The sequence below is a fragment of the Myotis yumanensis genome, unplaced genomic scaffold (genome assembly GCF_028538775.1).
Source record: "Myotis yumanensis isolate MYYU_CA2020_CCGP unplaced genomic scaffold, mMyoYum1.0.hap1 SCAF_2, whole genome shotgun sequence".
NCBI classification, from domain to species: domain Eukaryota; kingdom Metazoa; phylum Chordata; class Mammalia; order Chiroptera; family Vespertilionidae; genus Myotis; species Myotis yumanensis.
In genome coordinates, this window is record NW_027223753.1 from 213097890 (window position 1) to 213122451 (window position 24562).

Genomic DNA, 24562 nt, shown 5'->3' on the forward strand with positions numbered 1-24562 from the left:
GTTTTTATCTTTTTAAAGGTTGTAAAAATAAACAAAACCAAATCAGGACACACGACGGAAACCCACAAAGCCTACACATCACCATCTCGTCCCTCAGGAAGGAGGCGTGTGGGCCGTGCTCCAGCCCAGAGGTCTGAACCTCCTCTCTGCCTACGCACCCGGCAACCTGGGTGCACGCCCTGCAGTGGCAGTGGTTCCAGCTGTGGCGACCGCACCGCGTGCGCTCCAAGTAAATGATCATGGTCTACCCCGCCTGCTCATGTTTAAAGAAACTAAAAGCACATCTTACTTAAGCCCTTTAGAGAATGTTTAATAATGAATTACCTTGACATGTGTTGAGGTTTCCTGCACACTCAATTTTTAATAGATAATAGTATAACCCTTAAAATATCTAGGAATACTGAATTTATTAAAAATAAAATCACTGGATTTTGGCTTCTAGTTACAATGTAGAAATCTGCAGAAGACCACCGCTCTCACTCTAAAAGCAAAAACAAGCCTAGCAGGTAAGCCACAAAAAGCATTGCTTTTTAAAAATTCATCAGAGAGCTGAGGGCTAAAGAAACCAGAATTAAGAACATTCTAGACTATGCACAGCTCTTCCTAAGAGAAGCAGGGAAGGAGCACCTGCCATAGGTCTGGGTAAGGAGAATTCAACCCAGCTCTGCAGTGACTTCTAACAGCTGCATGTGAACAGGCCTGGGGATGGGAGCAGCATGGATCCAAAGAGGCAGGAGCCCCGCTAGGACCCCCAGGGCACTGTTAAGTCTTGGGGCAGAGCAGCAGGATGAACACAGATGACCTGAGGCACAAGGTAGAAGCGGCTGCTGGTAGGGCAAAATGAAGAGAGATCACTCGGCCTCCACAATCACTACTTAAAAACTATATAGAAAGTGGAAACTAGACTCCAAATCAAGCAAACAAAGCCCCCATGCAACTGGACACCCACTCGCTGTAGAGATTTGAAATGATAAAACTCTGGCATACTGTTTACAAAGGTAAACACACATATTCCCTATAACTTGGCAATAATTCTACTTCTAGGTAGTGACCCCACAAAAATGAAAACATATATATAAAAGATTTATACAAGAATGTTACCAGTAGCCTTATTCATAATATCCCAAAATGGAAATAGACCAAACATCCATCAACAGGCAAATATAGATATTACAGTATTTCCATTCAATGAAATACTTGGAAGCAATAAAATAACTCCTGAGACACACAATATGAGCAAATCTCCAAAAGCTATGTTTGTAAAGTGAAAGAAACAAAATAATAAATGCTATGGAGTTCCAGTTATAGAAATTTTGCCCGTGAATGGGCAAAACTGACCTTTGATGATAGAAATCAGAAAGCAGGGGTGAGATGAGAGAAAGGGGGCATGAGGAAACTTTTGGGGCAGCAGAAATAAAGGGCTGTGCAAAAGTAGGCTTACAGTTGTTCATATGGAAAAATACATACAAGTTATGATTATTATAATAGCTTTATTAACTCAAAAGAATGTCACAATGCAACTGCAAACCTACTTTTGCCCACCCCTGTGTCTTATTTTAGGCAGTAGATACCTTATCTACACTAATAAAAGAGAAACATGCAAATTGGTGTCACTCCGCTATGCCCACCAGCCAATCAGAGTGACTATTCAAATTAACCCAACAAAGATAGTGGTTAATTTGCATAAGTAGGTGCAGAGCAAAGACTGAAGACTGAAGAGGCTTGGCTTCTCCACTGCAGCCGGAGGGGAAAAGCCAAGCCTCGCTGCGGCCGCAGCTGAGAAGCCACGCCTCGCTGTGGCCGGACCAAAGGCCTGGGTCCCGGGTGCAGGAGGAAAACTGGTGCCAGCAGCCAGGGGAAGGAAGGCCTATTGCATGAATCTCTTCGTGCAACAGGCCTCTAGTCCTATATAATAAAAGGCTAATATGCAAATTGACCAACAGCGGAACGACTGGTCACTGTGATGTGCACTGACCACCAGGAGGCAGTTGCTCAACTCAAGAGCTGCCCCCTGGTGGTCAGTGCGCTCCCACAGGGGGAGCGCTGCTCAGCCAGAAGCTGGGTTCATGGCTGGCAAGCGCAGCGGCGGTGGCAGGAGCCTCTCCCACCTCCGCGGCGGCAATGGGCCTAAGCTGTCAGTTGGGCATCCCCCAAGGGCTCCCGGACTGCGAGAAGAGGCAGGCCAGGCTGAGGGATTCGCCCCCCCGCCCCGCCTCCAGTGCACTGGGCCTCTAGCATATAAAGATTAAAACTCAACAAATAAAACACTTAAAATGCATCTAATTGTATAAAAATTATACTTTAAAAAAACAACATTTATAGTCTTAATTCTTCATCCTCCTACCCCACCAAAGGAAAAAATAAATATATAGTAGGTATGGATTTCATTACTAGGAAGCTAAAATGGGCTCATGGAACATAATGAGAAATTAAAAGTAAAAATAAAATCACTTATGGTTAAAATTCCTGTACATCCTTCATAACGTAACCATTAGGCTGTACATTTGTGGGGGGTTGGTTTGTGTTACTTTTTTGAACGAAATTTATTTCTGTTCAAAGAGAAATAGTCACTTTATACTTTTAAAAATTAAGTTTCTTAAATTGGTTGCTACTTGTGGCTACGGGAAAGCTCATAAAAAGATAGTTAAATATAGGTTAAAATAAAATACTTTTTAGTGACTAATCTGTGGTTTCATAAGGTAGAGATTTGGGAAATAGGATGGGATGAACATTTTATTTAGAAAAAGAACAAAAATAGCATAAGGAGAAAGACAACTTCAAAATAGAGAAAGAAACAGTAGCCTGCAGAGAGAGATAAAACATAAAGTGGGTTTCATGTCCTCCATGTTAACGAAAATCAAGTGGAAAGGGCTGCCGTGGATGCTGGTGAAGCTGAGGAGGATTCCCAGGCTGTGTTTTGGTTCAGTGGGAAAGGGGCCATGACGGACAAGCTATGTGATCAAAGGGAAAAGGACTTGGGATGTTCGCTTGGTATTTTCCATCCCTTCCTTATGGGGAGTAGGCATGAATTAGCTGCTGGATATTGCAGTGCCTGGATCTTAGAGAATACAGCAGAATGCAAAAAGTTAAAAATCAGTTGTGAAAGATACAATTACATATAGATTCTTAAATATTCTAAAAAAAAAAAAATCACTTGATATTAAAAGTGAAGGCTCCATAGCTATATGAAGGTGAATTAAAGCCAACAATAATCTTCAGTTCCCTGGGAATGGCACGTGGTGGCAGCGTCACTAAAATGCAAGGGCAAAATAAAAACTAAAGCAAAAAATAAAATCTCTTAAATGTTAGAAAGGCAAAACTACACTCACAAGGTGTCTGTTATATATCATACACAATCACATATTTAACATTTATATTCATTTTGTAATAAAACAAGCTAGATTATAAAATACATGAATATTTTCAGATATATAAAACAAGGTAAATCACTCTAATTAAACAGACAGTTTGGGCATCTGAAAAAAAGCTCTCAAATAAAATTAAAAAATCACTGAAACAAACCTAGTGTTTCAAAACTTCACTTTTAAAGATTTTAGAGATGTGAAATTCCTGCTATCCATGTCATCAACCTAGGAATATAAAACCAATCAAAGAACCATCTAGTCAGTTCATATTCTTGTCACACATTGCTTAAGTAAAAAATCTTTTTCTTCCATCTAAACAAAAAAAAAAAATAAAGCCATTTACTGCAATTATGACTGCCACTGTTCACAGCTGCAGTACTATTAACTGTGAATTTACTATAAACCCAAGTTGTGAGAAACAAAGGTCCAACTTACTGATTCTACTGCTGAAACAAACCCTGGTGCCTGACCAGCTGCCCAAAGGCAGACATCCAGTTGTCATAATGAAGCCTCAGAGAGAACTCTGACCACTAAGCAAGCACTGGTCCCTAGAGTTCAGGTCAAACTATATCCAGCTTTTGAAAAAATTATATACTAAGTTACTGAAACTGTTAACTCTAACACTGATTTCAAATAAATATAAAATGAGCTATTAAAAGACAGCTCCAGTGAAAGAAATAACAAAGGCTCAAAAAAAATATGTCCGTGTTTTACCCGTTTTCCATCTTTGGTCTTCTTTAAGTTCCAAGTGCCATCTGGCAACTTCTCAAAGAACTTTCTTGCTTTTGGTGCTTGATCAAGAATATGAGCAGGTGGAATACCCAGAACTTCCACTATTTTGTTCATCTGATCTACCTGTATTAAAAATAAAAATAAAAACACCTGTAATTTCTATGGCAGTACATCCTACTTCTGCTCATCAATTCATTCATTCACTCATAAATTGTAACTAAATAAGTTGAGCATCTCCTGTGTGCCACACACACCTCTAGGCAATGAGTATACAATAATGAACAAAAGAGATAAAAGTCCCTGCCCTCCCTGGAGCCCAACATTTCAGAGGGAAGGGCAGACAAAGAAATAAATACATAAGCCTGTGGTATGTCAGGTGGTCATGGATACAAAGTAGAAAAAGGACTGGAGGGAGTGTTAGAAGTTTAAGTTTTTAGAGTTTTAGTTAAATAACCATAAAAAATTACAGGGGCTTAATACAGTGTGGATCTAATAAACTCTTTTTTAAGTGCAGATTCATTCAAATAATGAGTCTACTATATGCTAAAAACCATGCTCAGTTGAAACTCCCTACCAAAGAGTTTGTATTACAGGGGAAGAGATCACCAATAGAAGAATACTAAGTATATTATGTCGGATGACAATGAGGAACTATGGGGAAAATGAAGAGGGGATGGGGAGTGAGAAAGAGCAGCACAACTCAAAACACGGTGTCATGAAAGGTGCCATGAAGATGGAGCCATGCGAGCACAGACCCAAAAGCAGTGCAGGAGGCAGCCGAGTGCTTTCTGGAGGAAGCATTTCAGGCAACAGGGCAAAGGCAAAGGCCCTGCTATGGGCCTGGGGCTACTGCTTCCAAGGAACCAGACAAGGTTGTGTGCTGGGTCAGAAAAAGGGAGGGGAGATGACGAGGAGGAACAGGTAGGAGAGAGGACACAAGTCAGAGGAAGGAAGGGGTGCAAGGACTATGGCATTTACAATGGGTGAGATGGAAGCCACTCAAGTTTCAGGTGGCCCTGATATTGTTTAAGCCATGAAAAGATACCAATTTACAGTAATATTATTTATATTGAAACAAAAACACACACTATGGCAGTTACTGCCAAACAGTAGCTCTACCTATTTATTAACAGTTGTATAACCCAGTACCAATCATTAAATCTCACTGATCTTTCTTTTCTCATTCATAATGAATGGACTGATCAAAGATGCAATGGTTAACTTTTCTTTAAAAATTAAAAAACACACAGGTTTTTTTAAGGAGGCAGATTATTATTTTTAAAATTAAATTTATTGGGGTGACATTGTTTAATAAAAAAATATAGGTTCCAGCCGAAACCGGTTTGGCTCAGTGGATAGAGCGTCGGCCTGCGGACTGAAAGGTCCCAGGTTCGATTCCGGTCAAGGAAATGTACCTGGGTTGCGGGCACATCCCCAGTAGGAGATGTGCAGGAGGCAGCTGATCAATGTTTCTCTCTCATCGATGTTTCTGACTCTCTATCTCTCCCCTTTCCTCTCTGTAAAAAATCAATAAAATATATTTAAAAAAAATATATATATAGGTTCCAAGTGTACATTTCTATGATACATGATCTTTATATTGCATTGTGTGCACACCACCCAAAGTCAAGTTATCTTCCATCACCATATATTTGACACCCTTTTCCCTTAACTCTCCAGTGAATAGTTTAAAACTAATGAAAGCCCAATTCCTCTGCCTGTGAGGGAGCTTGGCCTCTCTCTTGCCCTCCCAGGTACTGCCCTCTGACCTTCAAAAATCTTCTAAGAACACAATACAGAAACCCATGGACTAGAAAAATTACTAGAGTCTATAGCTCTAAAATCCTCTAATACTAATTTACCCTAAATTATTCAGACTCAATATCCATCAACCCTACTGGTCATGACCTTTTTTTTATTTGTTGAAATTATTAGATATGTCTCCTTTTTCCCCAATTGACCACCACCACACCCTCCCCCCTCCACCATCCTCCCCCCAGGACAAGCCCTCACCGCCCGAGTGTCCGTGGTCCATTGGTTATGCTAATATGCATGGATACAAGTCCTGCCTCTGGTCATTACTTCTTTAATTCCAAATCATACTCTCAAATTTATAGCAAGTTTACACCATTGTCAGGGTGGCCCTCACGCCTTCGTTATCATTATTTCTGTTATTATACTTAAAATCTGTAAAATTGGTACCAAGATACTTAACATTTTCTTATGTTTTATTGTTCTCCTTTATTAGCAGATTGAAAGTTCTCACTTCCCACCTCACCATTATATAATAACTGAAAAAAATGATAATATAATTCAAAACTACCCTAATATTTGAATGATTACATTGGTAAACAGACATCTTTTCCTAAAAACAACTTTGATTCCACTGTAACAGACTAAAAAAAATAAATTATGAAAACAGAATTTTCAAAGCAATCCACCACATACCTCATTGGCTCCACTGAACAGCGGTTCTCCAGTGTGCATTTCAACCAAAATACACCCAAGGGACCACATGTCGATAGCAAGGTCGTAAGGCATTCCCAGTAGCACCTCTGGAGACCGGTAAAAGCGACTCTGAATATACTGGTATATCTGAAATATATTTCAAAACAGCATTAATTACAAAATAAGTTTTAACTGTCGCCAGTATGGGATTAACACTGATTTAATATTAACCGGGGAAAAAAAATTACTAACTCCTAAATTAGGGTTCCATTTCCTGATTTCAAAAACAGCCTATGAATATTGTTTAAAGAACTAAACATGTCCCAGGAATGGCTAATCTGCCTGTGAAATGCAAACTATACACAGTTCAAGTCCTTTCATTTAGCTCAATCCTAACTGGTAACCAAGAGACATCTTAAAACAAATAATTATGCCTTACTACAAGACATTTTTATTGTGAATAATTTATTTTCCTATTAATTATTCTTTGTTGCTATGGCTGGCACTTGGTTTACCATTAATTTAACAGCTAAACTGTATTTATAAAGTGGACCTTCTTTAGGTTAACTTAGGTACAATGTAATGGACAATCCAGACATCTATACTATCCTAGCATCACAGATGAATCCTAGAGACATTGCCACATAAAGATTCCATCAGGAGTGGTTTCTGGTTAATCACTTCTCTGCCCTGTCCCCCTCCCACTTCAATCTAAGACTTCTTACAAAACAAAATATTGAGGTGGGTTATTTTCAATGAAGTAATCTGAAAATGTCTTCACAGACCAATTTATCTTCACTTAGCCATTGTAATTTCCCATCTAGAAATATCAGCAAAGCAAAGAAAGTTTTATGAAACAAGACAGAATACGAAACAAAATCCTCCTAAGTACACTTTCTATGTGAATACTCAAACCAGGCAGCCAGCAATGCAATGTTGTTTCTAACCAGTGTTTCTGTGGCTCCGACCTAAACCTACAGCCAGGTCTCCAAGCGTCATCTCAGGTCAGCCCAACCTCAAGGCCTCTCAGAAAAGAAAGTCTCATTCAAAGAGACCAGGAAGAACTATAGGTTTCCAGATTTTTAGAAGCCAACATCATCAGCAGGCCCCAAAGACTCCCTGCTACTAAGATTACCTATTTCCCACTTGACACAAGTTAGCAATTACCTCTGGTAATGACCTCCACACTGCATACACATTACAGTGGGGCCTTGACTTACGAGTGTCCCGACTAACGAGTTTTTTGAGATACCAGCTATCTCTCGGCAGATTTTTTGCATTGAGTTGACAAGAGTAATTTGAGTTAACGAGCTCCTTTAACGAGCTCAGTCTCGGAACGAATTAAATTCGTAAGTCAAGGCCCCACTATACTAACATCTCACATATCTACTGCCACTATTTTACCTAATTCTATTTAACTCACAACTCCTGAAATGTACTTACCCGCTGCCCCAATTGACAAGAACTGCCGAAGTCAACAATCTTGATTGCACTGCGTTTGGGGTTACACAGAAGGATATTCTCAGGTTTTAGGTCACAGTGAATGATACTAAGTTCTGGAGTCGCGAGGAAAAGCAGTGCAGTGCACATCTGTTGTGCAAACTTTCGTGTTAGGTTCAAAGAGACACCTCGAAAATTGGTGTTCCTCAACAAGTCATAGAGGTTGTAGGACAGCATTTCAAAAACTAAACAGAGATGGTTTCGAAACATAAAGTGGCGTTTCAAATGCACTGAAAGAGAAAAGAGTTCCCATTTAAATTATACATAGACCAATAAAATGAGAATAATGTATGCATGAACTCTCAAATAATCTGTAACATTACAATGTCAAATGCAGAGTGAAAATCAAGTTAAAATTTGGAGATCAGCATTCTGCACTAACAGCAATTCTTTAATCAGTTAAAAACAGCTGAACTGTTCATTTGCTGAACTAACCAGGTGCACTGCCTGCCAGTAAGCACCATAATGCAAGAACTACCACCCAAATGCCTTGTTTTAAACAAGGTAAGTCAGGTCTAAAAACAAGAGTAGCAACTTGATGAACAGTCCTGAGAACAATCAGGAGCTGCCCTCACTCGGGAGAAAGCACCTTTTACCTCCTGATGCCCGGCCTCACACCTTGTCTAAGTACCACCCCAGGACGCAGGTCTGTGACTTTGCTGTCATGGGCAGCCCTCCCTGGGAAGGCTGTGACATATATACACAATCTAATTTTCTGTAACAAATCGAAGGAAAATACAGATTTTTCTTTCCTTTAGGCAAATATAGCAAATGTTTGAAAATCATGCATTAGAAGGTATAGTTCATAAAGCATTTAATTATGTTCATCAAACTGGTACATGGGACATCTTGCAACACTGAAGGTTTGGGGAAACTTCAAAATAAAGTTCAATTATAGGAAGAAATTATAAGCAGACTTATGAATAGGGAAAGAGTAGAGAACACATTAGTTGCTATCCCTGTTGACCCTCTATAAAGGCTTAATACTCATGAAGCTGTTTCAAAGATTGTACTTTAAGTATTAACACTGAGTTCACATCAAATGAGGTCATTCAATAAAATGCTGCCCTTCACTATAAAAATTCTTACATACACCAAACTGAGCACCTCTAACTCAGCTGGGGAGATATGAAACCACCATTTGTCAAGGGTACCTTCATTTTGGTCTTTTGTATCATAAAACAGGTTTCTCTACAGATCCATCTGGAGTAACTATGACAGTATTCTATGTCTGGTCCCTGAGGATGGGGACACATTGAGTTGTCCTGGTAACAATACTGCTTTTAGATCACTCCTGATACACATGATCTAAAATTAGAATAAACAACTCAATATGAATACTACATGACTCTGTAGGAGTCTGTAGTAGAAATCAACACTCCACAAATAAAAAGAATCCTTAAATGTCGCCAAAACCGGTTTGGCTCAGTGGATAGAGCGTCGGCCTGCGGACTGAAGGGTCCCGGGTTCGATTCCGGTCAAGGGCATGTAACTGGGTTGCGGGCATATCCCCAGTAGGGGATGTGCAGGAGGCAGCTGATCGATGTTTCTCTCTCATCAATGTTTCTAACTCTCTATTTCTCTCCCTTCCTCTCTGTAAAAAATCAATAAAAATATATTTAAAAAAAAAAAAGAATCCTTAAATGTTACATAAGAATGTATAACATCTGCTCTTAATCACTGAAGTTCATGGGTTTAAAACTAAAAACACAGCTCGTGTGACAATAAGACACCCAAGAAATAGTCCATGCAAAAGTTTTAATATGAGAAAGCAGTAGCTACAAAAAGAACGCAAAGGTAGCTGATGTCAGAATTCCAATGTGATTATGAAAATCCCTCTACGCAGCTCTGAGATTAGACTGCTTCTAATAGAAGATAATCTACTCAGCTCCACTTGACCTCCCTACTCAGTCCTCACTCACTGAGTATCAACAATGTGCTAAGCACTAAAGATGCTGTCAAAGAATGTTCCAACTCAAGTATACCTGGTTAGGCTTTTAAACTAAACTTTGGGGAAAACAGATAGAAGGTTAGCAAGACTTTGTTCTACACCTAAATGGAATTTTCTTTTAACCAGACCCTGGCAGGTACTAAATAATCCAGGTAAGAAATTATGCTAGATGATAAAGCAGATTTTTTAAGAGTTCAAAGACTTAAGACTATAAAATCATCTGAGTAAACTATATTGGTCAACCACTTCAAAACATAAATAAATTATTTACATTATAAAAGAGCAATAGGACTTTCAGACACCTTAAATTTAAGGTATCAACTCTACTGGTATATCTGCGTCTAATTCTAAAGTTCTTCATTTGTTGTTTTCCAATATATATAGAACCTCAATTTCTTGCGACACTGCATTCACAATCCTAAAAGAACTTAAAAACTCATCCAAAAGAATATCTGTAATGACTTATAAACAATTAATGATCATTCATCAGTTTACCAAAAATAGAAATGATCGCTGTTATTATGTAAGAACTGAGTAGCTAACATTTACTGAGTACTTACTATATGCCTGCCATCTCTTCTTTCAATAAAGCAGGGTTAAAATGTTACAATAACACATCAACATTTTCTCTCAACTTCAGCAAACATTCAAAATACAAGACACAAGAGTGAGAAGGAGGAAGACGTGCCCAGATACCACTTTATAAGCCGAGCATCCTTAGAATGTCCTTCTTGTGCTTCTAAAGCCCCTTGAGTGGAAATGGGCTTCCCTTATACTAAGTTATAATCATAGTGAACAGCAAATGTTCAGTAAGTCTGAATAAAAAAGGTTTTAAATACTAATGTTATTACTATGAATTATATCTGATACCTAAAGAGAAGAAACCAAGGAAGAAAAAGTAATAGCATAAGCTCTTTTTATTGTACAATGGGGAGTGAAGGGTATTTCATAAATGGAATCTAATCTGAGTATCAGAACATTATACCTTTAACATACATTCTCTTGTTTCCACCACATTCGGGGGGACTAAAAAAACCATTAACACCACAATGTCCTCCCTCATTTTCTTAAAAAAGAGCTTGCTAAGTAAAATTTAACCTCATGTTTATCAAGTAAAGCCAGCATTTCTGAACTTAAATTGCTATGGATATATACCTACAGGAACTTCTACAATTAATTGATTCTAAGGTCTCTATCATAAAACGGGACGGCATCTTATATTTATACTGGGCAGCACATAAATTATTAGTGTCTCAGAATCACTGGCATCTTAGATTTGGTTAAGAAGAGCATTAAAGAATGTATAATTAAATGTTTTGCCCATATACTAATCGGCCCTAGACGTCACTATTTTCCTAATTCTTCTGTCTCATTTTGTTTTCATAAGAAAAACACCATATTGTCGGTAACCAATTATTGTCTTCCCTAGCTGGAGCATAGACAGAGACCCCTAAATGTTGGTGACCTTTGAAACCCTAGCAAAGGTCGGAGCTGTGCACCACCCAGTTAATCTAGATAATGGTAGCTGAAGAATCCTCCTACCTTAATTCATTTAATTACTCATATAAATCCTTGTTGATAAGATAGTCTGCCTATTACTGGAACTTGCCTGCCTAAGGGTTATGCTATGACCTAGACTGTGTGTCATTGGAACCTCCCTACCTAGGGGCTATCCCAAGGTCAATAAAAGCTTGGCGAGGCCTGAGCTCCGGGGGGAAGTCCTTCCCCTTGAGTTGGACTTGCCTGCCTGGCTCCCCAATGTGTCCAAATTATCTCTTGTCTCTTGTCTCTTTTCATTCATCTGTGTGCGGCTCCTCTTCCAGACCCCGAACCCTGAACCACGCGGAACGTGGAGGGAAAACACACCCAACACCATATGACAATGAAACAAATGGAGTTAGGCAGAGGTAGGGTCACATCCTATCTCCAGAGCCTGGGACCTTGGGGATCCTTACTCTTTGTACAAACCACCTGTGAATAAAGATTCTACCACTTTCCTTACAGGACTGCTATGATTATTAGAGAAGATGGAAGAAAAGCACAATATGATAGGAGTTCAATAAATGGTGGCTATTATCTCTTTTCTGTTGTAATAAGTCCAACAGCTTCTAATGCTGCCAAACTTACAAACAGCCTGAGGAGCTGGGATCCTGACTCAGCCATACCAAAAGTGGTTCTATAACCATTAAGAACAAAACATACTAGCTTACTTTTCATTTCTGATCTATATTAGAAATGGTTAAAGTTACCAGGAAGAAGATTTTCTGGATAAATGTCCATGATTAAAGCAAACAAATGGGACTTTTAAGTCCCCCTTGGTCCCCCAAAGTCACTATTCTCGTTTGTTTCTAAACTGTATGCCATTTGGAATGCACAGTCCCAAAAACTTAGCATATTACTGCCAGATCAGGTAATGTATATAAATCCATGCCCACCAACAGAAATAAACAGCTGAATTTTTAGTCAACCACTTTAAAGATAAAATCCACATAGTTTCATATGAAAATAACCATTAACTCAAATTTCTGGCCTGGATTAGGCTTTGTCTCCTGTTTGTTTACCTATGTAGTATTTCATTTCAGTGTCATGTTTGTTCATGAGCTCAAGAAGCCGCACTTCTATCTGGGCTTGATTCAGAAAAGCCTTCTTGTTCTTTATTATTTTAATGGCAACCCATTCTTGCTCCACACGATCATATGCCTTTACAACCTAAAAGAGAAGAAAGGAGGAATAATTCTCTATTTCACTAATGGCAACAATTTCCCAGCAGTTACAATTCACCTAATTGTACATTTACCTAACTCATTTCATGACGTTCCTACTTAGAAGAGATCCTATTCCTTTCCATTCAATATCATTCATTTACTACTTTACAATCGCTTTAAATCAATCTTTTCTATTGAATTTCTTTTGCATCCTTATAGTATTTTGAAATATCTACAAAATAGATAACTTTCTTAAAAAAATTGGATTAACTATTTTCCTGCTTCAAAAATAAATTAATTTTAACAAGTGCTTTGGTTTTTCATCTTTCTTATTAAATAACACTGTAAGACAATTCTTTTATATTCTTTTAATGAGACAAAAACCTGGTTTAAATCTCAAGTATTAGTGTAAAATATATCAAAAGCTCGGAGTCACCTGAAAAATGTAGATAAATTTCTAACTTTAAATTAGATTTTCATAGATAACAACATAGGTATATAAAATAAAAATTAGTTTACACTAAAAAAATCAAATATAAATTACCTGGAAAGTTCCACAATACAGGAGTGGGCAAAAGGAGGTTTACAGTTGTTTGTATGGAAAATAATAAATCTAATCTAATAAAGGGGAAACATGCAAATTGACCATACCTTCGCTATGCTTTAAGCCACACCCACCAGCCAATCAGAGCGACTGTATGCAAATTAACCCAACCAAGATGGCGGCCAGCAGCCAAAGAGCTGAAGTGAGCAGGAGGCTTGGTTTCTCCAGTGATGGAGGAAGCCAAGCTTCCCAGCTGGCTCTGAGCTTCACTGAAGGGAACAAAGTTTCAACTATAGAAGGTAAATAAGTTCCAGAATACAAAGAAAAAAGGGAGAGGCTGGGAGCTTCCGTCGCCGGGGGGCTTGGCCAGCCTGAAAACGGCCCTCAGCCCCTCACCCAGACTGGCCAGGCACCCCAGTGGGAAGCCCCCACCCTGAAGGGGGTGTGGCCAGCCTGCAAACATCTATCAGCCCCTCACCCAGGCTGGCCAAGCACCCCAGCGGGACCCCCACCGTGATCCGGGACACCCTTCAGGGAAAACCAGCCGGACCCCACCCGTGCACCAGGCCTCTATCCTATATAATAAAAGGGTAATATGCAAACTGACCCTAACAGCAGAAAGACTAGGAATGACTGGTCACTATGACACACACTGACCACCAGGGGGCAGACGCTCAATGCAGGAGTTGCCCCCTGGTGGTCAGTGCACTCCCACAGGGGGAGCTCTGCTCAGCCACAAGCCAGGCTGACGGCTGCCAGTACAGCGGTGGTGGTGGGAGCCTCTCCCGCCTCCTCAGCAGCGCTAAGGATGTCCGACTGCAGCTTAGGCCTGCTCCCCGCTGGCAAGTGGACATCCCCCGAGGGCTCCCGGGCTGCCAGAGTGATGTCTGACTGCCAGCTTAGGCCCAATTCCCCAGGGAGCGGGCCTAAACCAGCAGGTAGTCATCCCCCAAGGGGTCCCAGACTGCGAGAGGGCACAGGCCAGGCTGAGGACGCCCCCCCCACACCCCAGTGCACAAATTTTTGTGCACCGGGCCGCTAGTAATTAATATAAGAATAAACTGTGTTTCAAAACTGTAAACCTACTTTTGCCCACCCCTCTATACACTTAATGTCATAGAGAATTTTGATAGTTTTAAAATGAGAAACAGTGCTGAGGTAAGGAGTGTTCATGATTAAATCACCATGCACACATCTCATTTAAAAATGTGTTTCATGTTAACAAAGAGATTTACATAAAAATTAAGAAATCAATATAGATAAAAGAAACTATCTCTACTAATCAGGAATAGCAACTATAACTGATTAAAGAAGTTATATTTATAATATGATACAGAATCTGCACATTCAGAAATTCTGGAGGTGCAGGTAGAATTACAAGTGATTCCACTTTGTAGGTTGAGTACCACTGAATTACAGAAGAGAATGGAATGTATGTTCCAGGATTTACATCAGTCAGGATAAATAGATTGTCCATGACAGAATATAAACAGCTCAGCTGAAATCAACGGTGTAATAAAAAGTGCAGTATCTCTAGTTCCACCCCAATACTGAAAAATACTAACTACAGTGGGGCCTTGACTTAGAGTTTAATTCGTTCCAAGACCGAGCTCATTAACTCAAATTACTCTATCAACTCAATGCAAAAAATCGGCCGAGAGACAGCTGGTATCTCAAAAAACTGGTTAGTCGGGACACTCGTAAGTCAAGGCCCCACTGTACTGTCTTTTAAGGCAGAGGCTGCCCTATAAACACCTGACTAACTAACTGCCTGCACCAGGAGTTGCAGTTCAGTGTGTCTATCCCAATAGGATCTAGGACAAAGGCCATTAACAGGGCCCAACTATTTACTGACTTAGCAAATAGTTAACCGCTAAATGCCAAAGCAATGGTTTTTAACCCTAAATTACACATTTAATAGGCAGTTTTTAAAAATACCAATGCTTAGAATGCAGTCACAGATTCTGATTTAATTGGTATGGAGCCTAAGCATCAGTTCTTTTCCCCCCGAAGCTCCCCAGGGAAATTTCAACATGCAATAAGGATAACCATTGGCTAAAGAAGTGAAGGAGCTCTTATTTAACAAGGATCTGGCAGAGACTTCAGAGAAAGTCTAACCGAGACAATGGAGGACATTATCTGGTGAGTGGCAGGTCCTGAACCTGAGCACACCACAGCATATAAGAGAGCCATCAATCAGACCTGGTGAAGTGAAGTTTTATGTCAAAGAGGCCTACATTTTCACAGGTTTACAGAATTAGAGTAGAAGAAAATTAAAGTGAAAGAGGAAGAAAACATCACTCTGAGCTCAGAGACTGAGTATTTATGGAAAACGAAGTTTAGAGAGTAGGCTACTTGGCCATAATTTTCATGGTGGACGTCACACAAGTAAAAAAAAATCCTGTTGATAGCAACTGCTTACACATTGGTGTAATTTTCAAGGTGGAGACAACAATCCCTGAATCGAAGGTGTTGAGAATCACTCTCAAAAGCTGGTTTCAGAAGTAACTTTCCTTAAGAAACTTTGAGAGAGAAACAGAAGCTGCTTCTAACAAAACAAATAATCCTATATACTAAAAGCCTAATATGCTAAGTGTCCAGTCATCTGTTCAACCAATCAAAGCATAATATGCTAATGATATGCTAAGGCCACTCAACTGCTAGCTATGACATGCACTGACCCACCAGGGGGCAGACGCTCTGACCAGTAGGTTAGCTTGCTGCTGGGGTACGGCCAATCGGGACTGAGCACGACCGGCCGGACACGCCCTGGAGCCCCCCCATGGTCCCTCTCCAGCTGGCCAACCTCCCGCATCCCTCCCTGGCCTCTATTGTGCACCAGTGGGGTCCCTCGGTCTGTCCTGCACCCTCTCGCAATCTAGGACCCTTTGGGGGATGTCAGAGAGCCAGTTTTGGCCCGATCCTGCAAGCCAGGCCGAGGGACCCCACTGGTGCACGAATTCGTGCACTGTGTCTCTAGTGCTTTCATAAAAGAGGGACTCCCTACACACTGAAATACCTATGACTAAGAAGAAAACAAGGTTACAAATCAAGGGAAAAGCCCCTGCATTATGGAAAATCACTAAGATTCCTAGAAATCATGGAAGGGGCAGACATATAAATGGAACATCAGGGCCTGGCAAAGCCACACCGAAGCTTCGAAGGTCTTCTAACAATCTTGCTCATGTTTCCTTTACAAGCTTATTTAATAGTGTAGATTTTTCTGGGTCTACACCCATGGCTGCTAACGGCCTACAGTATACTTTTTGTCCTAAGCATAAGACTGACAAATGACAAATTTGTTCCACACAGATTAAAAGAGGTATATCTTACTTTCTCTCAAGGTAGGAACAGGTAAGTAAATGCATGCAGGTTCCATAGTTAAAGAAAAACAAAAACCAACAAAATAAAATTTTAAAAGGTAATTCAGGATGTCATTTTGAGACCCCTTCTATCCTCATCATTAAGAAGTCAAAAGAAGCCGAAACCGGTTTGGCTCAGTGGATAGAGCGTCGGCCTGCAGACTGAAAGGTCCCAGGTTCGATTCCGGTCAAGGGCATGTACCTGGGTTGCGGGCACATCGATAGGAGATGTGCAGGAGGCAGCTGATCGATGTTTCTCTCTCATCGATGTTTCTAACTCTCTATCTCTCTCCCTTCCTCTCTGTAAAAAATCAATAAAATATATTTAAAAAAAAAAAAAAGTAATTGGAATACACGTTAATGACTGACTCATAGCACAAAGGTTGCAAGATAAATATTCTGGGATTAACAGTAAATCACACCTCAAACAAAACAGAGCTCTGTGACTCAGTGAGATAGAATTTACAAGTGCAAAGAGATGGGGGAGCCACAGCCACAGAAAACGCTTTTGAAAAGTGTGAGGAGGAAGACTGGCTAGCTATTGGTCTGAACACAGCTAATGAAAGAGACTACTGTATTTAGGTTTTTGTGCTTTGTGTTGGGGCTGGGCGGGCAGGTGAGGAAGGGAGAGTAATGGGTAAAGAAAGAGGCCAGGAATGAAGAGAAAAAAACAGTTTCCTTGGAGTTCCCAAATTCCTTGTTGTTCCTGATAGAAGATCCCCAAATGATCCTCTCAGAGCATCCAACTGAGCCCATCACACTCTGAGCAATGCTGAATGCTGTGAGGACTGGAAGAGGAGGCTTGATAAAGTCAGAAGATGAGTTGAGAGAAAAACCCAGGGCATAGCCCTTGGCTTTCCAAGCCTCCAAAAAGTGAGAGGGCACCTGCTGTGCCAGCTAAAAATAATAATTCTTTGCTCCTTGAGGAGGAATATCAGACAGGGGTAATTATCTCTAGCATTCATAATGGAGAATCAGCCATAGACTACACAAAGCCCATATGAACGGCAGGCCCATATTCATGATTAAAATCAACCTCTCAGTGCCGGCTGGTGTGGCTCAATGGCAAGAATCAACCTATGAACCAGGAGGTCATGGTTCGATTCCTGGTCAGGGCACATGCCTCGGTTTTGGGCTGTATCCCCAGTAGGGGGCCAGCAGGAGGCAACAGATCAAAGTTTCTCATCATTGATGTTTTTCTCTCTTTCTCTCTCTGAAATCAATAAAAAATATATACTTATATATATAAAAATCAACCTCTTAGTAACATAAGTACTTGGTAGCTGTATAAAGTAAATAAAGAAAAAAAGGTCCAAAGGGATTTTGATAGCTGATACATTTTACTATCTTTAGAGAGCTATGACAATCCAAATACATACCCATTGTTTAGATCTACTTACAAATATTGAAAAGTATGCCACTGAGGAAAGGGTATAACAACATCATTCACTAAGAAATTGAAATTTATTAAATCCAGCATTTTCCATTACATTACCTGTCCAAAGGAACCTTTGCCTATTAAGGAATCAATTTCGTAACGATCCATCCACTTTTCTCCGTTTTTTACAATGTAATCATAGTTATCATCGTCATAACCATCATTGTAAACCTTCCGCTCTTTCTTATGACTAGAATCGTCTCCCTGGCCCTGTTGGTGCCTTCGCTTCTTTTTTGCATAGTAAACCTGAAATGAGAACATATAGTGTTAACTGTATAACTTAAAACATTGTGGATTAGGGGAGCATATATCAAGAGACAAATCTGCTATTAGTAGGAAATTAATGAGTTTTTATTCTTTATAACAAATACAAAAAATAAAATAAAAATTTTCTATAGTTGGTATTTGAATTATAGAATGACACTGATACATAACCAATGAAAATTGTCTATAATAAAGTTCACTTTAAAATTACACTGTTTAGCCCTGGCCAGTGAGGCTCAGCTCGTTGGAGCACTGTCCCATGAACCAAAGGGTCACAGGTTCTATTGCCAGTCAGGGCACATACCCAGGCTGCAGGTTCCATCCCCCGGTTGGGGTGCATACAGCAGGCAAGCAACCAATGTTTCATAAGGCAAAAGATTTTATAAATGAAAGTTTAAATGTATATAAACTGATGTTTTACTAATATAAAAGGCCCTCCTTTTATATTAGTAAATTGAGACATGCTCAATTTTTAAGCCTGTGATAATGTAACAATTAATGAAAAACATCCTCTTCCCTCCCCACCCCACCCCCGCCCAACACTAAAGGCCATAAACCTGGAGGCTGATCACAGATTGGTTTATTTTCCTTGTATCTGTTTTTCTTACAAAATAATTTCTAAGATCAATAAAAAAAATTTATAGGTGAACTAGGCAACAGTCCAAGTAATTGGTAACTAACTTTAAGAAAATTATAAATTAGGGTTTCACAGAACAGCATTAGAAAAACTCTAGTTTACAAGGTAGCACTACACTTAAAAACAAGCTTCACAAAGTTACTGTTAACAACAGATTAACAGTAGCTTTTTAATTTATCAGATATTAACACATTGACATTGATAAATTATTAACAATTTATCAGATATTCTTAATATTCAAAAGCTAGTTTGGCACCACATCCTTTATAACACATTAATTGTGTACAATATTCAACTCAGAAATATTCCTCATTGCATTCATTCTAATTTTATCTTGTCACATTAACATGCTAATATCAGCATTAAGCAGCATCAAAGTGCTGTAAAATGTATACATCCATAGAACACCTTTTTAGCTACATGGCTGCAATGTGAAAAGAGATAGGACTCACACTGGGAGAGGGAAGAAAGCACAGGCATGTGCTCTTCTCCAAAGCTCCCTCAATAATTAATAATGGAGCTGGAGTTGAGGCTAAGCAGCAAATGCCAATCAAGTCAAAGGGCTAAGACACTAGAAAAATAATTTTTGGTGGCAAAGAGCCAACTTGGAAGATGAGTAATTTGAAATGCTGTGTTTTTTATCCTACCTACTTCCACCCAAAAAGGCTTTTAGATATCTTACAATTAAAAGAACACCTAGAAAATTTAGAAAGACAACTTAAAAACACAGAAATATAGAAATACACAGAAATACATTAGGCCAAGCACCTGTTAACTAGTTATTAAATCTATCTCAGAGTTTCCTGACATCCATGGCAAAAGTAGAAACAGATATATAAAAATTTAAGCAAAATTCTAACTGAAACATGCTTTTATAGTGGTCACTGTGCTTTCATGTTGCCCTTTCTTGTTTTGGAGAAGTTATTATAAAAATGATAACTCAGCATTTATTAGGTACAACTCTGGAAAAAAGGGGGAAGCTATCCACAAGTAATTTTTTTGCAGTCCTTGTTAGTATATCTTCTTTATTTTACATAATTATACTGTCTATAAGTCATTAGTTTACCAGTGTTCACAATAATCATTCAAATGACAATCACTGGGGTAAATAAAAAAAAAAGTTTAGCATGTTTAAATAGGTCACAAAATAACTTTTTCCCTATTTTATTGCAAGAGAGATGCTGTTATAATAAATCAATAGTCTTACCTCATTAATATGTTTATATGTTTTGATCAAGTCAACAGAGAGTTTTCTCAGCGGAGCAGTTGCTGGATCACGGAAGGTTTGGGGCATCCGCCTCTGTAACATGACAATATCAGGCATCACCTTAAATAGACAGAAAAGACTAGCACTTTAACTTTACTGTACTGGTATAAATGCCCTCTTCTGTATCCTGTGTATATGTATCTTTTAAAAAGGCATCTACATTAGATGATTTTATGTTCTCTCTTATTTCTTTCAACAGATTACACTGAAGACAACCACTGGAACGAATCAATGAAATTAGCAGATAAATGCCCAGCTGCCCAAGGCTTCAATCCTGTTCCCCATATTAAACAGTGGGATTATAGAGACACCCCTGGTTTAAGAGACTCGCGAAGTGCTGCCCAAGAGGGCTTCTCTACCATACAACTGGCCCAATGAAAAACCGCTTCTGAATGACTCCTAAAACCTGGCCTCATTCAAGACTGGCAGTTGGCATCACGAAGCTGGCCTCGGAGGAGGACTGGGGCTTGGTGCTGCAGAAGTACAGCTCCCATCAACGAGACTCTGCCCTCTGACAAGCATCTGCCCTGTAAGCAAGGCTGAAATCTGCTCTCATTTCTTTAACACAACTGAGTACAACAGGTCCCCCACTTCTCCCCTTTCCCGCTTTCCCTGCTCTGTGACTCCCCGCAGCACTCAGGACCATCAGACAGATTACACACTTACTGGTCGTTTTTTTTCTCCTTTTCCTTCCACTACAAGGGAAACCTCCATAAGGGCAAGAACTTCAATACTGTATTCCCTTTGCCTCAAACAGTGCCTGGCACACAGTAGGTGTTTAATAAATATTTGACTAAACAAATGGATCCATAATACCTATCAATATCCTTACTTATGATTACAATAGGAGCTGACCACAAACAAGTTCCACAGGACACCTTACAGCTAATGAAACTTTCTTTTAAAAACCTCATTTCAACCAAACTCCATTCACTCCTCCCATCCCCAACCGTAAGCCACGTCTCTTTCATCATCCAATAGGCAGTCAGAGTTCAACTATGAGTTTCCTGCTAGACAGGAACACTGCAACTAGCACATCCTAACCTGCTGTTCGTGCCCCACTCGGGTTCCCAACAGGCCTTTTGCAATCAATATGCGTTCTGTTTACAAAAAACATTAGCCTTCGGACCAGACTGTATTTCACCACTTCAGCACAAATCCAGAACTAGAAAATAACTTCTCCAATTAATTACATGAAGGTACCTATAGTCACCACCACTAGCTCTCCCGGGGTTCCTCTCCAGCTCTTACAGACACTTATGCCAGTCAAGTCCACGGAGTCAGAAGCTGCTAATGCAGCCCCTCTCAAAGGACACTCAGGTCAATCTGAGGGGCAGAGAGACAGTAACTACATCATACCAAGCAAGACCTCCCGGAAATATCTGGAGTCTTGGGATAATTAAGCAAGTTTGAAAAACAGAGGAGGAAGGTTGGAAGGTGACAGTGGACAGGACAGAAAAAAATCACCATCCCTGTGGTATGAAAAGATAGTTATCATACAGTTACTTAGGTACTTTCTTTTAAACCAACATTAACATTAGTTTCTTCTGCACCTACACTCAAACTCTAAAACGTTGTTATCCAGATAAATTCATAGAATTACTGTTAATAATTATCTCTTCTCATGATCCTCTACTTAAAGTTCCAAATAAGGTTTAAGGAGAAAAAAAAAAAACCCAGTGATTCCAACTATTTGTCTGAAAAGATAGTAAGAATAAGAACATCTGATTGGTTTTGCTAATACACAGTTTTCTTTTTCTAAATATAAATACAGGTACAGCCACAGTCACCACCACTCGCCATCCCGAGCGGGGTTCTCACACTGTTCCTTGAAGACTTACTTTAATGATAGACAGTATCAGTACTAAGCAGGTCAATTATTTTTATGTGAATGAACGCTATAAGCATTTAAGGTAATAAGAGATTTCCCTTAGCTTATTTCCTTTTTATTTTTTAAGACCCTGGCATTATTTTCATGCCGGTAATTTACTCAGCAAGAACCTGCTTGGACTTTTGGAGTAGAGCCTCACTGTGAGGTTTCACAAAATCATTTTACAAATGAGAAACCTGAACCTCTGGAGTAAAACCACTTGACAAAGTCCTGGAGCCAGGGCCACATGCAGGTGAGGAGAGGAGAGGAGCCTGAGGCCGTCTCACACCTCATCCCGGCTCTGAACGACAACACTAGGCCAGGAACCCCTGATCACTTTTAGGCCTCTAAGTCTACCCTCGTGGTTGAATCATTTTTAGGCTGTTTGTTGGGCAAAATAATTGTCATGCACAATAAATACTAATAAAATGAGCATACGCACTTATTAAAATTAGTTATGTACAAAATTGTGAATGTATAATTCCACTGGTATTTCAAACATCTGGAAAAAGCATACACCACTGACTACATCTTTCCAGGACAAATTATGCTCACTCAAAACACCAAGATCACACAATCGTAACGTAACACTGGGTATGAATGTAATGCTGACTGAGTAATAATGTTTTTCTGCATTCAATGTGAGTGTATACTATGGGCTTGGCCCTTCACAAAATATTGCTAACCTCTTCCACAACTGGCCAGACTCTGCCTGAAAGGCCCAATCAATTGGCTGATTCTACATATTTTACTTTTCTTAGACACCTCTGGCAGCAGAAGTTACTATTTCAGGGGCACTTGTATATATAAACCAGATGCGTTCTGTTTACAAAAAACATTAGCCTTCGGACCAGACTGTATTTCACCACTTCAGCACAAATCCAGAACTAGAAAATAACTTCTCCAAATACTCAGTTACAAATTTATATAAGACTCAAGGCCAGCCCTATGTGATGCTGTCTCCATTCCTGCTTTGTACAGCCACAAAGTCGGGAGAATGTATAGAAACGGGGCAAGCTCTCTTCTTTCTTCCTTGAAAGCCCATGGTGCTCAGAAGACCTAAAAGCTCAGCAAGCTGAAGGCGGCGAGTCCCCCACCCCCAACCCCACTCCCCTGTCCTCCCTGCAGAAAGGAAAGTTGATGAGATACTACCCTCCTGCTGCCTCAACTATCTAGCTGTGGGACCCAGAAAAAGCCACACCCCCAATGCTCACCTCTCTCCACCTTTCTGTGTGAAGACACAGACCACAAAGCAAAAGAAAAGTAGTTTCTACCTCCTGCTGAGATCAGTATCAAGAGCTAAAACAACCTTTTTTTCCCCTGAAAAGACTTCATAGTATAAGTTCCAGAACTTAAACTTTGTTTTTTTAGTTTAATGTCTATTCCGTCCATTTTACTTATATTATCTCATATTTTCATATATAATGCAGAATTAGAAACACTATATTCTACCTTCTTGCTATTTTGAGAGCCATTAATAAAGGTGGCTAGCATATTTAACGCATATCCAAAGTACTGGTTTAGTTTAACTATGAAAGACACCCCAACAGCCCATAGGCTCAGCATTCCAAACACCAATCATACTTTCCTACACTTGCCTTTACTACATTTCTCGTTTCCTAAATTTATCTTTTGAACAAAACTGTGTAAACTTGTATGAAACATTAACTACCAAAAATAAAATGTTAAAGTTAGCTCCTTTCAATTTATTTTACAATAAATCTTATTTAAAAGACACTGACACGATGATTAACAAGAAAAAATGAAATCTAATAATGAAATTATAGAAGTTTAGAGCTAGAAGGTGGTGGTGTGGGCGGGGGTTGTCCTAGTCTAAGGTCCCAATCTTACATTCGAGTAACAGAAGAGTCCAGGTGACCTGATTCAAGGCATACAACCAGCTCAGACAATAAAAACTTGAACCCATGTTTTATGACTTGTAGAACATACCACAGCAGCACCCAGTTTTAGTGGTTTACACTTCAATTCTAGGAAAAATGTCTTCTATCTGACTGCCTTATTAGGTTCACAAATCTGTGGTGCTTACCAGATATATTGGGCTGAATATTATATTACAAATATTGAATATGAATATTATACTTAAGACAATCTTATATCATATAAATCTTTAAAAGTATTTTACATATTAAAATGAAAATACTAAGTGAATTATCTCATTTTAAAATAATCCACAAGGTATTTGTTATAACTAAAAATAGGTACTTTGCTAAATTACCTACTTACAAGAACCTTAAACTAACTTGAAAGGACTGGAATCTGTCCTAGCCCTCCTAGCTGCCGGTGCTGGAACACAAAGAGCACTGCATCTGAGATGAAAGGCGCCTGGGCTGGATCCGTCCTGTGCTTACACACTTGAGGAAGTCAGTCCCATCAGCTGGGAAACAGATAGAAACAGGCACACTGCCTGACAGGCTACTTTGGGACCGAGGAAAATGAACTGTTTCATACTTTGTTTCTT

At 39.5% G+C, this 24562-nt stretch overlaps 1 protein-coding gene across 4 annotated transcripts in view; it reads right to left on the reverse strand.

Moving 5' to 3' along the window:
* Window positions 1-24562, reverse strand: part of DYRK1A (dual specificity tyrosine phosphorylation regulated kinase 1A) — a 126531-nt gene that overhangs the window by 10620 nt on the left and 91349 nt on the right. For 3 of the 4 annotated variants that reach the window (XM_070407200.1, XM_070407199.1, XM_070407202.1), the window contains exons 4-9: window positions 20154-20273; window positions 18103-18291; window positions 12558-12705; window positions 7989-8275; window positions 6546-6692; window positions 4080-4220 (exon numbers count right to left, since the gene is read on the reverse strand). In XM_070407200.1, coding sequence (XP_070263301.1) covers window positions 4080-4220; window positions 6546-6692; window positions 7989-8275; window positions 12558-12705; window positions 18103-18291; window positions 20154-20273 — 1032 coding nt within the window. The remainder of the gene's footprint in view (window positions 1-4079; window positions 4221-6545; window positions 6693-7988; window positions 8276-12557; window positions 12706-18102; window positions 18292-20153; window positions 20274-24562) is intronic. The other variant, XM_070407201.1, reaches the window with a different exon arrangement.